Source organism: Idiotropiscis lumnitzeri, unplaced genomic scaffold (genome assembly GCF_059441095.1).
Source record: "Idiotropiscis lumnitzeri isolate Australia: NSW breed Sydney's pygmy pipehorse unplaced genomic scaffold, RoL_Ilum_1.0 HiC_scaffold_48, whole genome shotgun sequence".
Classification (NCBI taxonomy): domain Eukaryota; kingdom Metazoa; phylum Chordata; class Actinopteri; order Syngnathiformes; family Syngnathidae; genus Idiotropiscis; species Idiotropiscis lumnitzeri.
The window spans coordinates 1,508,515-1,521,578 of NW_028283586.1; the positions used below are offsets into that span (position 1 = coordinate 1,508,515).

The following is a 13,064-nucleotide window of genomic DNA, read 5'->3' on the forward strand; positions in this document are numbered from 1 at the left end:
TTGAAAATTTGACAGGACACTTCTTAGGTCATTTTATGACTAAATCAATGGTTAAATTCGTGGGGACCAGGTTTTGGCTCCCCACGCTATGATTGTGCTGTCAGATACTGGTCCTCACAATAGTGCAAAGACAAACACCCACACACACACGCACCCCCCCCCCCCCACACACACACCCCTTCTTGCATTTGTTACCTTCTTAAGACCACCCATAAAATGCCTACTTTCCAGGACCACCCTTTCTAGACATCACAGGAACAAATGAAAGGCATCCTTGAACTTGGAAAAAAATCTATTTTAATTGTATCACAATATAACATTAGATTTTGCCTTTTTAAGACTACCCATAAAATGCCTACCTTTTTAAGACCACCCCAAAAAAAATGCCTACCTTTTTAAGACCACCCCCCCAAAAAATGCCTACCTTTTTAAGACCACCTTTTTTAGACATCATAGGAACAAATGAGACATCCCCGAATTAATATATATATAGATAGATAGATAAATAGATATATATTTATTAACAGTGTCACAATATTACCTAAGAATATAACCTTTAAAACCCCCAAATAAATACCTACCTTTTTTGGACAACACTTCCTTGGCATCACCAGAATTAAATACATCTCTCAACTTGGGTGTGGACAATGTATTTTAACAGTACCACATTTGGCAAATGTTAAATAAACCCTGACATGAACAAGCATTTTGCTTCCTTCAACAGCAAAAGCAAACGTTTGCTGCTCAAGTTGCAAATGTTAGCCGCGCAGTGAGGGGCTTAAAGCTCAATTCTCTTTAAAGTAAGCCATATGTTGGATCTAAATTAAACTAAATTAACTATCCTATTGATGTCGACGGTATGATGACACTTACACCTGTTTTTTTAAAATAAGTTACAAAAGAGCAACCACTAAATAAAAGAATAATATAATATGAATAATAAAAATAATAAATGAAGTAAATAGATCAAATTTGAGACAAGTCTGCAGTTTCTCCTACCGACTTATTATGTCATCAAAGGATGTCATTTATTATACGTAATAAATATATACATTATACAGTGTGTGCAGCACATTATACAGCGAGAAAGTAGTGGTGACCTGTGTCTATAGCCTCTGATCAGAAACAATCCTGTTGTGGACATAGAATTTAACGGCCTTCCAGTCCCTCTCAGCAAGGGCTCCCGGGGAAGCTGCGATGCATCTCTCGCAGTCTGCTTTTCCCGGGGTCTTACCCGTGCGTATAAAGTCCATCAAAGAGTGTTCAACAGCCTTAACCTCTTCAGTTGACCACTTTCGTTTGGGTCGATTCGTACCTTGAAAAGAGAGTAAAAACACTTAAGGCACAGATACTTTGGAAATTAAAGACATTCTTGACTTTCCTCCCTGCCCAATAGGTGTAGTCTCTGTGCCTATTGTTTTCCAAGAACTTGGGTTGACCTGAATAGGTTGTCAGTGAATATAATCGGGGCTGCGACGATATTACAAAAAATATATATTTTATAATATATAAAATAAATACATCACAATACATTTATCCTTATTGATAGCTTCTTTTTGTTCTCAAACAAATCACAGCCGACACATTTGTTGTTGATGCTACCAGCAAAAGAGGATTCTGAATTAATCATTAAAAAAACAGACAAGGCATTCCATTTGGAAGGTGAGGAAAGGAAAGGAAAATTCACTTCATGTTAATTAGGTGTTGAACTGTTCACTTGTGCAGTACGATTTCATTTACATTTTTTGTTGTTGTCTTTTCCTACCACACCAGCTTTAGGCTATCATCTTATTTTTCTTCTTAAGTTCTTTTACTCAGATTAACTAGGTAACTACAAGAGGAGTTTACGTCAACTCAGGGTGATCTGCAGGTCATTGCCTGTGAATATTCTCATTCATGCAGGTCATTTTATTCTGAAGGCATTGAATCAATTGCAACTGGACTGTTCTGTTTGACTAGGTTCACATTGAAGAGAAATGCAACCCGGATTGGATGTTTTTTTTTTGCCCATATATGACCTGCATCTTGTTTTTTGTGATAGTCTGATTAAGATTTTTTTCAAATCCAACCTGGGTTGCTTTTATATGTGGTCCTATTGGATTTTTTGCAAAGCAACCACAATCTGAACAGCCGGCTCACATATGTACATCCTTGATTTTACTGATTCGCTTCACGCAGGCATAGACAACTGTTTGATTGTCCGTGAATCTGCAAAGTTGTAATGAGTCACGGTATTGGCTTTATATTTATCTTTAATTTAATTCCACTTGAAACAAAGCAAAAAGTGCACATTTGTCATAACTGTAGTCACCACATAAACGGCAATGACGTAACATTATCTTTAGGGGTGTCTCCATGAAACATCAGGAGGTTATTTTCACATCTTAACACTATTTGTAAGGCAAAGGCAATGCAATGAGTAACTATCCCTGCCGAGCAGAAGAGACTGGACGTAGTAACTTGTGTCTGGCATGAAAAGGGTAAATGAGCATTTTGTTTCCCTCTTGCTATTCAGTTACAGTGTCTAGAAACTTCTACAACAATAATTTAATTTACATGTACAAGGCACAGGAGACCTAAAAATGATAGGACATTCTTACCTCGTGATCCTCGCTTCTGTCCAAGTTGTCCACCTTTCTTATCCTGAGGTGGAGGTTCCTCTCCTGGAAAATATTCATGGGAAATAAAATCATTTACAATGCATCACTAGCCTATTGTCATATCATTACGTGGTGAAAACAAGGCATGAGTTAATATTTTCATTCTGGTACAATTTATCCACCCATTGGGCAACACTACTTGAGTAACATTGCCCTAGCTCGTTGCAAGAGGGCTCTTTTTTGCGAGTCGCTTTTTTTTTTTTTTTAATTTTCAAGTCAAAATTCTCAATTTTCAGCTCAATATATTCATTGTTTGGTGAGCCAGTGACATAAATGTAAAAGTCAAAGCCATGTTTCACACACCTGAATGCTGTTCTTCTCCAGGTTGTTGTTTTTGTCGAAGAACTGAAGCTCCGCCTGGAAAACATTCATAGAAAATGACCTCGGAGAAAGAATGAGCCTCTGCAACTTTTGTAATTGTATGCCCATCCAGCGTCACTGTACAGAAACATTCATAAAACAAAGCAATAAAATTCATGTCGAAACACAGGACACATAAAACAAAATTCTAGCCACCAGAGCCTTGATTCTGTCCAAGCTGTTGCTTTGAAGCACCTTTTCCAGGATCCTCCCCTGGAAAATAGTAATCAGGAGCAAAATGATGTAGATAGCTTGTCTAGCCTACTGACACCTCATAGGCAGAGAAAACATGGCAGAAATTCTCAAGATATATTGGTTCCGTTTATCAGCCCATTGGGCATCACTAGATCAGGAACATTCACCACCTATCTGTTGGTGAAAGTTATACAGCAACATTACTGTTAATAGAGCTGACGGACATATTTGACTGACATATTAGTTAGCGACCATCAGGACACGTAATCAACATGCAAAATTCTTACCTGCTGAGCCTTGCTTCTGTGCAAGCCGCCTCTGTTTTGAAGCACATTTCTTCTTCTGATTAACCTGTTCCCCTCCTGGCAAACATTCAATTTGGCACTGATGTTATTTTTACATGCAAACCGACCGTCAATGAAACATAACTTTAATTTACAAAAAAAATTTCTTGTCTGGTACACAAATCAGAAGAATACCTGACATATCTGCTGCAGCACCAAGATCATCATCTTGAGATGAAGAGCTTTCTTGCATTATGTCAGTTTGGTCTTTATGGTGACAAACAAAGGCAGATTAAGTCAAATACCAGTGAATTTAAATTATAGAGGTGGAAAGGCATCTTATCCTTAGAATAATTTTCTTACCATTGGGGCAAATCACGATTTGATCCAGGCTTTTTCCCTTAAATTCTCCTAGTCTGCCCTGTTCACAGGCCATCAAGACCTTGCTTATCTTTGCCAATTGCAAAGTTCCTTCGGGGAGGCGATAAAATTTTCTGTGCACCCTGATGTCATGTCCTAGAAAGTCTGCCAAAAGATCTTGTTCAGTGTCATTGAGATTGAGTACTCTTGAAAGAGTGGCCACTTGTTTTCTCAGTTTAGTGGAAGACAGAGTTGCAGGACTTTGGGCCCCACAGTTTTTAGCCAACTCCCGGATACAGTCAGACCCACGAAGTCTTGTTCCAAACCCTGGTCTAGCAAACAAATACATATTTTCACCAACACCACATGAGCTTCGCTCCTCAACAAGTAGCTCGAGAGACTGCACCATAGCAGGAGTTAAGATAATAGGCACCTTCCTGCCGCGCTTCCCACGAATTTCTACACGCTCAAAATGTTGGCAAAGCTTTTTTTCCAGTCCAGTCAGGGCGTCTCCAACATCCTCATTAAATGTTGACTTATCCCGTGTGATAAATACTTCTAAGCTCATCTTCGAGACTTCACCTTCGCGCCTTCTGTTGAAAAAGATTATCTGTGCTAATATAACTTTAACAAGATTGCTCCAATTCCTTGAGTTTTTTTCGTACAATAATTGCTGGTGATATTGTTTTTGCTTGTCCGCCATGTGCATGTGCATTTTTTTGACATCCTCTGCTAATGGTATGAGCTTCGGTTTGTTCCACTTCTTCTCCTCCAGTGTGCGGTACGCAGCAGAAGAAATCATTTCGTTCCAGGTTAGACTGTACATACGCCTAAACTCTTCGACCACCTGCCTCTTTTCGTTGTTTTGTGTTGAGAGGGCTACAGCCTCCATAATGTCTGCAACCCTCTGGATGCTTTGCCCTAGCTTTGTAGCTAGTGTGGGTTTCTCAAATGTATTGATCTGATCATCAAAGCCAGCTACTAATTTCACAGCTCGAATTACATGTTCAAAGTGTTGTGGATTAATATAATCCTCCAGTGTTTTTAGAGGGGTCACTGTCCTTCCGAAAATCACAAGTCTCCCCAGTCCTCGCATAATTTGGCGGATGTTGTCGTGCTGGGAAGCAGTTTCACGGTGCTTGTTGTACATTTTTTCTCCGACTTTCATGATGTATTTATCACCTTTAATAGCAAGGGTTATTTCATCTTGAGTCATCTTATTCACTAGGGCCCATACTTTCGTGCTCACATCTTTAGGTGCTGGTTGAGCAGAAGCACACAGTGATTGTATTCTTGTTTTCCCCGGTAATGTTCTGCGAACACTTTGTGCAAGCACGCACCGTTTCGCATGCTTCCACATAGACTTGCGCTTGAAGTACCCAAAGCATGCAAAACAATGCTGATAGTCCTTTGGATTGCTCTTGCCTTCACTTTGTTGTCTACAAGCTACCAGTGTCCCTTCTCCTTTCGTGAGTGCATCAATGTTTTGTGCTCGATTTCCCTGCTTGCGAAGGAGATCCAGCAGATTTCTCCTTTCCTTCGACTTTTTGGGATATATCACTGCATTGGCAACTTCACTTTTATCCTTATGTTTCCGTTCCAAGTGTCGTGCAATTTTTGATTGTGGTTCCCTGCAGTAAAGGCAGTAGTTTTTCTTCTGGTGGTATTTTTTAGATCCATCTACTTTTGTAACATTAGCTACAACAGGAGAATCACACTTTTTATCAGACCGTGCCTTATGATAGGATGTTTTAAATCTAGTGTAAGTCTTTTTCTTTCTTCTTTCAAACATAGAGTCATCTGTGTCGTCTTCTACTCGAGAAATTTTGATTCTCTTGTCACTCTTTTTCTGTCTTTTTTTGGTCTTCAGTCTTGATTCACCTGAATTGTCTTCTTCACTCACACTTAAGCAACTCTTATCACGCTTTTGGGGTCTTATTTTGGTCTTCACTCTTAGACTTGAATATCTCTTGTCACTCTTGCGCCTTTTTTTTGTCTTCAGTCTTCCATCATTAGAATCTTCATCTTCACTCAAACTTGAGCATCTCTTGTCGCTCTTTTTGTGTCTTTTCTTAATTTTCAATCTTGATACCCCTAAATCCTCTTTGTTGCTAGAAAACAACGTCAGATTGTCGTGCGTCCCTGTTTTTAGCTGGGGTTCATAAGAGTCTTCTTCCCTGGAATGTATTTTTTCATCTCTGCTTTGTTCTGATGATTCGTCAGAATTGGCCTCTGATGATGCTGGTACATACTCATCCCCACTGCTGTCATTGGAAAGTGACACTTCAGAGTTGTCCTCCAGCATTCCTTTGGTCAACTACAACAGGACAGAGACATAAGAATCAAAACAGATGCAACTTCACATCACAAGTCTTCCCTAAAATAGAATAATTTATTAAGCTGACAATACAAAAAGGACAATACAAAACAAAATTTGACTCCTGTGACTTCCATTTAAATCTGACAATTACAAATACAAGCATGTTCTGAAGAACATAGGAGCTATACTTACAAATACACTCTCTTCTCGTGTTAAGGGCGGAACCACTATTTCATCCTGCAACTGCCAAAATTGTAAAGGGAATTATTAGAATTTTAGTTCAAGCATTTTGAAAGTATAACAGACAATACACCAGATGTTATTATATATACATAACAGGCTATGTTACAGCTTGCGCTGTTGTGAAACTATATAAAGTTGTATTGTATAATTTAACATTATAGTATTACTATTTAAAATTAATAATAATTAAATATAAATATGTAAAAACCTTTTGGGGCTCGTTAACTTGTGGAAGAGAAGATAAACCGCAATCAATGGGGAAAAAAAATGGATGGATGGGGAGATAAAGGGCTGAACGATTTATCGTTTTGGGACCGAAATCTCAGACAACGCAATATCGAGATCGTCAAAGCTGCGGTTTGCGTCACACATTCACGAAGCAGATCACAAAAAAAAAAAAAGAAAAAAAAAAAAAAGAAACAAAAGCCTTGTGCTGTTGTCCGAAGCCCCGAAAGTTATTTCTTTCCCCCCTGCTTGAGTGCGCAGCGCCAAGCTATCTTGCGCCGCTGGACTATGGACTTTATTTGTACTATAAGAAAGTCCGTGCACAGCAGCAGCATCAAGCTGTATAATGACAAATAAACGACCGCTCTAACACGTAGCGTTTTCTCAGAGGCGGCAAACAAAAAGCAAAGTATAGCGTTAGTTGTACAGTCGACTTTTCACAGAAGTCTGGTTAGAAACGCGTTAGGGTGGAAAGCCGGCAGCAATTAACAGAAATGTTATCTTGCAATCAGTACGTATCTAGGCATAGACACAATAAGATGACGGCTATAATAGCAATATAGCAGACGCTCTGCGACCGGAACACGTAAACGGATGACTTAATCATGACGAAGAGGTCCGATGTCAAACGTATAGTAAATATTTATAATCTCATCAATAATATTTGCACCATAGAGTATTGGGTTTTGAGATCTACACAATAATAGGTCTCAAATGTATATATTTTAAGCAATTTTGCTTTGCTAAAGGGACAATGATTTCATTGACATAATCTGACATTTATGTACAAAGAAAATGTACATTAGTACAAAATGTAAAACAATTTGGGCTTTAAAAAATACATTTCAAATACACAATTACACATAAATACAAAAATACAAATTTATAAAACTATTTTTTAAAAACTTGGAAAAAACGGCCCTGCTCACGAAATCTCTGAAGTGTCTTTGCATTATTACAGTAATAGCTTTTATTGTTTTTACTGGTATAATGGCATGCTCTGTAATGTCTGTAAATGTCACTGTACATTATGCAGAAAATCGCAATCGTAATATCTGTCAGAAAAATGACAAGTTTTTCCTAAAATCATTCAGCCCCAGACAGAGAGAGAGAGAGAGAGAGAGAGAGATGTAAATTAATGTTACACTTGTCCATAAACAATCAGTATAAAGAGATTATTATGCAAGTTAGCAAAGAAAAAGGCTCGCTGAATATTAAGGAATGTGAGTGTGTTGCTCAGCTGGACAAATGTAAGGTTTTCCCCATGTGTTGAAATTAAATTAGATTACATTACAAAAATAAGGTTGAAAGCCAATTGAGAGCCAAAGGCAAAGTAAGTAAGTCTGTCTTTTTCTCTGTTAAAACAAAAATTAAACCAAAACAGAATAACATGAAAAAAATGTTGCCGGGGAGACCTCATTAAAAAATTTTCATGTTTTAATTTCCACTTTCCATTTTAAGATCTCAAATATAACATATCCTACCTTTACGTTCTGTTCAACATGACAGCTATCCATTACATCAGCAACTGCAACGAAATCACATGAGAGAAGAGCATTAACCAGGTTCCTAATGAGCTAACAGCAGCCATGTGCCTTTATTATAAACTTTCACCTCACCATGAAAATTATTAGAGTTAGCGCATCCGAGACAATAAAAATACATAAAGCCATGATCAGCCATGCTAAGTACACGAAACATCTTTCACTGAAGATGCACAACTACTTGGAACAAAGGTCACTCAGTAAAAGGATAAGTTTGGCTCAATTCCATCTGTTACATTATTTTATTTGTTGTAGTTTTCTGTCAGATTCTCAAGGAATATGGTTGAGGTAATTCAAACATTGGAGAAAGCCCTTGCGCGATGAAGATAAGATAAGATGTCCTTTATTAGTCCCACAATGGGGAAATTTGAGGTGTTACAGCAGCAAAGATATAGATCACACAGAGTCGGCGGCGTAATGTAGCCGTTAATGTATAACATTAGCAGCAGACATTCAGAAAAAGCATGCAAATATACACAGTATAAACGTATCTAAGTGTAAGGAAACACTCCTAATGTTTGTCCATTATACGGAGGGGGAAACGCTGTAATGATAAAAACTACTGAATGAAGAACCCACTTGTGGTAAAAGCCATCAATAACAAGCTTCCTGAATTTGTGAAGAAAGCAAAGCTTGTCTTTATGGTCAATCGAAAAAATAGTGTCACGTAAGTCAATCATTTTGATTATTATCTTGCATTTCTGAATGAGCAATAGGATAACCTCAAGAGACTTGAGCATCTCAAAAGCACATAAAAGCTCTGACAAGATGGATAACAAACTAACACACACAAAAAATGCTGCGACTAAATCCATAAATGATTGTGTTGTTTGTGGAGATGAGAATCACAAACACCATGACAAGATCCTACTGAAAATGTTTAAGGTCTGAAGACATGCCCAAAAAGAAGGTATTGCGAAACGGAATGATGTATGTGCCTTGAGAGGCACGTCCATGGTGGTGGGTGTAAAGACCAGTACATGTGCAAGAATAAAGACTGTATGAAAATGGGCTCTTCAGATCGCCACTACCTCCTTGGCTCCAAAAGTGAAGCTAAGAAATATGAACGAGGGAAAAGCACCGCAGGGAAAAGACAGCGGAAATAAAAGTCAAACAGAGAAACAAGAAAGATTCTGAAGTGAACGTTTTCCAGCTATAGCAGAAAGATGCAAAAAGGCTGTAAAAAGGCCTGGAATAAGGAATTCCACAATGTCAAACTTGGTGGTTCTCAAAGAAAGTGGACTGCAAGAGAGTCCAGTCCTGATGATGTTGTTGAAAGTCCTGACTAATGCAGGACAAAATAAAGTTCCTCTTACGTGCGGGTAATTGTGACACAAATCTAACACCATACTGTAGATCAGGCATAACCAAATGGCGGACCTCGGTCCGGATGCGGACTGACTGATGGTTCGGACTGGACCCATGACCAATTTATGATAAATGTACACGAACAGAATTTTTTTTCAGGCTACATTCGCAAATGTGGTCGCTTCTATTACGGTAAATGCGTCACTGATTTGAGCCAATCAAATCTTTTGTTTCTGATCCACTGCCAAATGTGCAGCAGACATGAAGAGAGTGCTTGCTCAAAAGTTAGCAAGGTCGATGCGTGTTGTTTTAAAAATGAATGGACGGAGAAATTGATGTTCATTCTGGCTTCAGCCGGTTTAAAACCAGTGTGCGTCATTTGCTCCGAAACCGTCGCACCAACACGAAGTGCCACTACGAAACAAGGCACTGCTCTTTTGCTCAAAGTTGTCTGCTGAAGTCTGAGGAGAGAGCACGCAAAAACATCGAACTTTGAGTGCAGTCTTGCGGATTTTTACATTTTCCATTTTCGTTTACAGCCAGCGGCATGCAAACGAATGTTCACTAAAAGTATCATTCATGGATTTTGGGCAAACATTAAAAAAAAAAAAAAGTTCAGTCAGGGCAGTTGTGAAGGAGTGCTAAAATGCGGCTAACAAAAATTATTTAAAGGAAAACACAAAGACCAGGTATGTGAAATAATCAACCAAATTCTAAGCCTTCCCTTTTTTTAGGCGGACAACTCTTTGATTTCAGGAAAAAAACGGGAAAAGACATTAACTCAATGCTCAGCAGTTGATTTATTTCTGCAGGAGATATTTTCCTTTTTTTTATCTGCAAGTGTCGCCCTTAAATCCTTTAACCTGGAGCCGCTTACATTTTCTTGAATGTGAAATAAACCCCTTATATTTATTTGACTGGGAAATGTGTTTAATGGTAACATTGTTAAATATTTAGTATATAAGTGTGCTCTATTTAAAATTACTCTAAATATTAAAACTATATAAAAATGTGAACATAGGCTAGACCAGTGATTCTCAAATTGTGGGGCGCGCCCATGCTGAGGGGGGCACGTGGGACCCTGAGGATGCTTTTTTTCCGCCGTGGTATGGCTGAATGATGCATTGTTTTAGGACCGAAAAAGGCGATCTCAAACAACACGAGTTTGAGCCCTTTGACTCTAATTTTTGTCTTTTCTATATTATGTACATTTTAATAACTGTGTTTGGTTTGGTAAAAAAAAAAAAAAAAAAAAAACTAAATATTTATCATCTCATCAATATTTGCACAACAGAGTACTGTATTTTGAACTCCTCACAATAATAGTCCTAAAATTTATATTTCTTATCAATTTAGCTTTGTTAAGGGATATTTTATTGACAATCTAACATCAACATACAAAGAACATGCACATTAGTACAAAATGTAAAAAAAAATTGGTGGGGGGGCGCGAATTGTTTTCTTCTTGGTAGGAGGGGCGTGACAGGATATAATTGAGAAGCACTGGGCTAGACAATAAGGGAAGTAGGACTTTGATTCGAACCTTTTGATTGGAAGAAATTTTAGTAGTGGGCCTCTGTGACTTTTAATTGAATACCCCTGCTGTAGATTCTGCCTACAGCACGGAGAATGCAGGGATCTGTGATTTATTCCTGATTTTGATTAATTGAACAGTTTATCAAACGCATTTTGTAGTGATATTGATTACTGGCCTATCCTGACACAAATTAGATTTACCCCACCACTAAGCCCCCACCACCCCTTCGTCCCCCAACTCACCTGCGCCGTCAAAAGTGTCACCACTGGAAAAGAAATCTGTGCCTTCCTCCTGTAAACAGTGACACAATCAAAGATCATCAGATCACAGAACTACTTTCACTTTACAGCCTCAGACATTTTAAGTGTTGCTTACCAGGAGTGTTAAACTCACTACACTTCACATATAGCATAATTTGTAGTAATATTTACTTGAAAAAAAACTTGTCAAGTTTTTCAAGTAAATATCACTCCCCAATATTTGCAGTGTATAGTTTTAACCCCTGGCTTACACAACCATTGGGCTATCATATTAATCAGTTTGGTCATTCAGTTTTAACAGACTAAAAATCAAATAATTTATTGTGTCATAATGTGGCTTTTACCAAAATATACCGTATCTCAATGAACAATATCTAGAGCACCTACGCGAAACAGGCCTATACTAAAAAAGTACAATGACGCATGTAAAAAAAAAAAAGTAAACCGCATGACAATGGAAGGAGGATGAACTAATCATCATCATCCATCATCATCCTGTCCTCTGCTTCTTTCTCTTTCGCACTCATCGTGCATTCTACTTTACACAGACTTTAGAAGCTTCATTATAACGTGTATTTCACAAAAACAATAAACCAAATTAATGGATTCAACTGTTTTACTCGACGCTGGCGCGTGTACAGGCCGCTTATTAACAAATAACTTAGCATTAAATATGCGGCAACCATCCTGGAGAAGTTCCACCACACTGACACAAAGTTAGCTCATTTTACATTGCTCGAACTCCCGTGTGAAAATTGAAGGCAAGTAAAAAGGGAATACAAAAATAAAACACTTACCATTTCTCTTGAATGCCCGGCAGCTTGAGCCCAATGTCCTGTACTCTCGATGCTTGTGGTTAGTCGAGCGAATTTGCCGATAAGCAGGTGAGCGGTCGAAAAGGGAGTGCTTGTTTTTAACACAGCACACACCACCGTAACAGCGAACGTAGTTATCAAGAGCAAAAAAGAGAAACTGGTTAAGATTTTTCAATCCATTATGCGGCCAAGAACTCATGATAACTTATATCTCGTCATGATATGTTTTTTCTTGAAACGACAAGTGATCGGTGAATGGGGAGGAGGGGGCAATTGTTCGACTTCGCACCAGTAACGGGAGAAAGATAGTACGTTTGGGGACCTCTCTGTTCCACACAAGCATACAAGTAAAAGAGACACACAAGCGGCTGTCCAGTTAAATCGCAGCCGCAACACGGCCACCAAATTAGTTATTAGTTATTTTTTGTACTACTACCTGAGCTTGCTTAGTTGTTTTACTTACTTTCTATTTGGTCTGTTTTAGACATCAGAAATGTAATTATGGTAAACACATACTTCAAATCAATTACCCCCCACGCCCATTTATTTTTCAATGCAAGTTACAGTACAGTAAAAGAATTTCTCAAACAGTTGAGGGAGTTCAAGAAGGAGTGAAAGTGCCAAAATTAATTAAACAAATACACCATGAAATGTTTAATTAAAATTATCAATAACAAATTCGATGTTTAATTTATTAATTAAATGTAGAATAAAATAAATAAATGTGTAAACCCGGTTAGTAAAATATGGGTGAATCAACGTTGCAATATGATTTATATATATATATAGAGAGATATATATAGATAGATAGATAGATAGATATATAGAAAGATAGATATAAATATATATATATAAATATATATATAAAAATATATATATAAATATATATCAGATCCAAGAGGAGCAGTGCAGTTTTCGTCCTGGCCTTGGAACAGTGGACCATCTCTACACTC

At 37.9% G+C, this 13,064-nt stretch overlaps 1 protein-coding gene across 5 annotated transcripts; it reads right to left on the reverse strand.

Moving 5' to 3' along the window:
- Positions 1-1,070: 1,070 nt before the first annotated feature.
- On the reverse strand, positions 1,071-12,294 carry LOC148315733 (uncharacterized). 5 transcript variants are annotated; one of them, XM_088287381.1, is made up of 8 exons: positions 12,094-12,294; positions 11,279-11,327; positions 3,695-3,766; positions 3,503-3,577; positions 3,177-3,233; positions 2,964-3,098; positions 2,601-2,663; positions 1,071-1,315 (listed from the first exon to the last, which is right to left on the reverse strand). In XM_088287381.1, exons 1-8 carry the CDS (start codon positions 12,094-12,096, stop codon positions 1,107-1,109), a joined length of 663 nt encoding a protein of 220 aa, XP_088143507.1. In that variant the 5' UTR covers positions 12,097-12,294; the 3' UTR covers positions 1,071-1,106. The 5 variants fall into 5 exon arrangements, with proteins under 5 accessions (XP_088143507.1, XP_088143506.1, XP_088143509.1 ...); XM_088287383.1 differs by having other exon boundaries at positions 1,145-1,315; positions 2,964-3,017; positions 3,216-3,233; positions 12,094-12,130; XM_088287380.1 differs by lacking the exons at positions 11,279-11,327; positions 12,094-12,294 and adding an exon at positions 3,863-5,861.
- Between the last annotated feature and the right edge of the window lie 770 nt (positions 12,295-13,064).

Excerpts from the sequence above, each read along its gene's own strand:
- LOC148315733 (XM_088287380.1), bottom strand. The coding sequence starts at position 5,651 with ATGTTTGAAAGAAGAAAGAAAAAGACTTACACTAGATTTAAAACATCC. Across the intron at positions 3,767-3,862 it reads AATCGTGATTTGCCCCAATG|ACCAAACTGACATAATGCAA; the intron begins GTAAGAAAATTA and ends GTCACCATAAAG. Across the intron at positions 1,316-2,600 it reads ACAGAAGCGAGGATCACGAG|GTACGAATCGACCCAAACGA; the intron begins GTAAGAATGTCC and ends TCTCTTTTCAAG.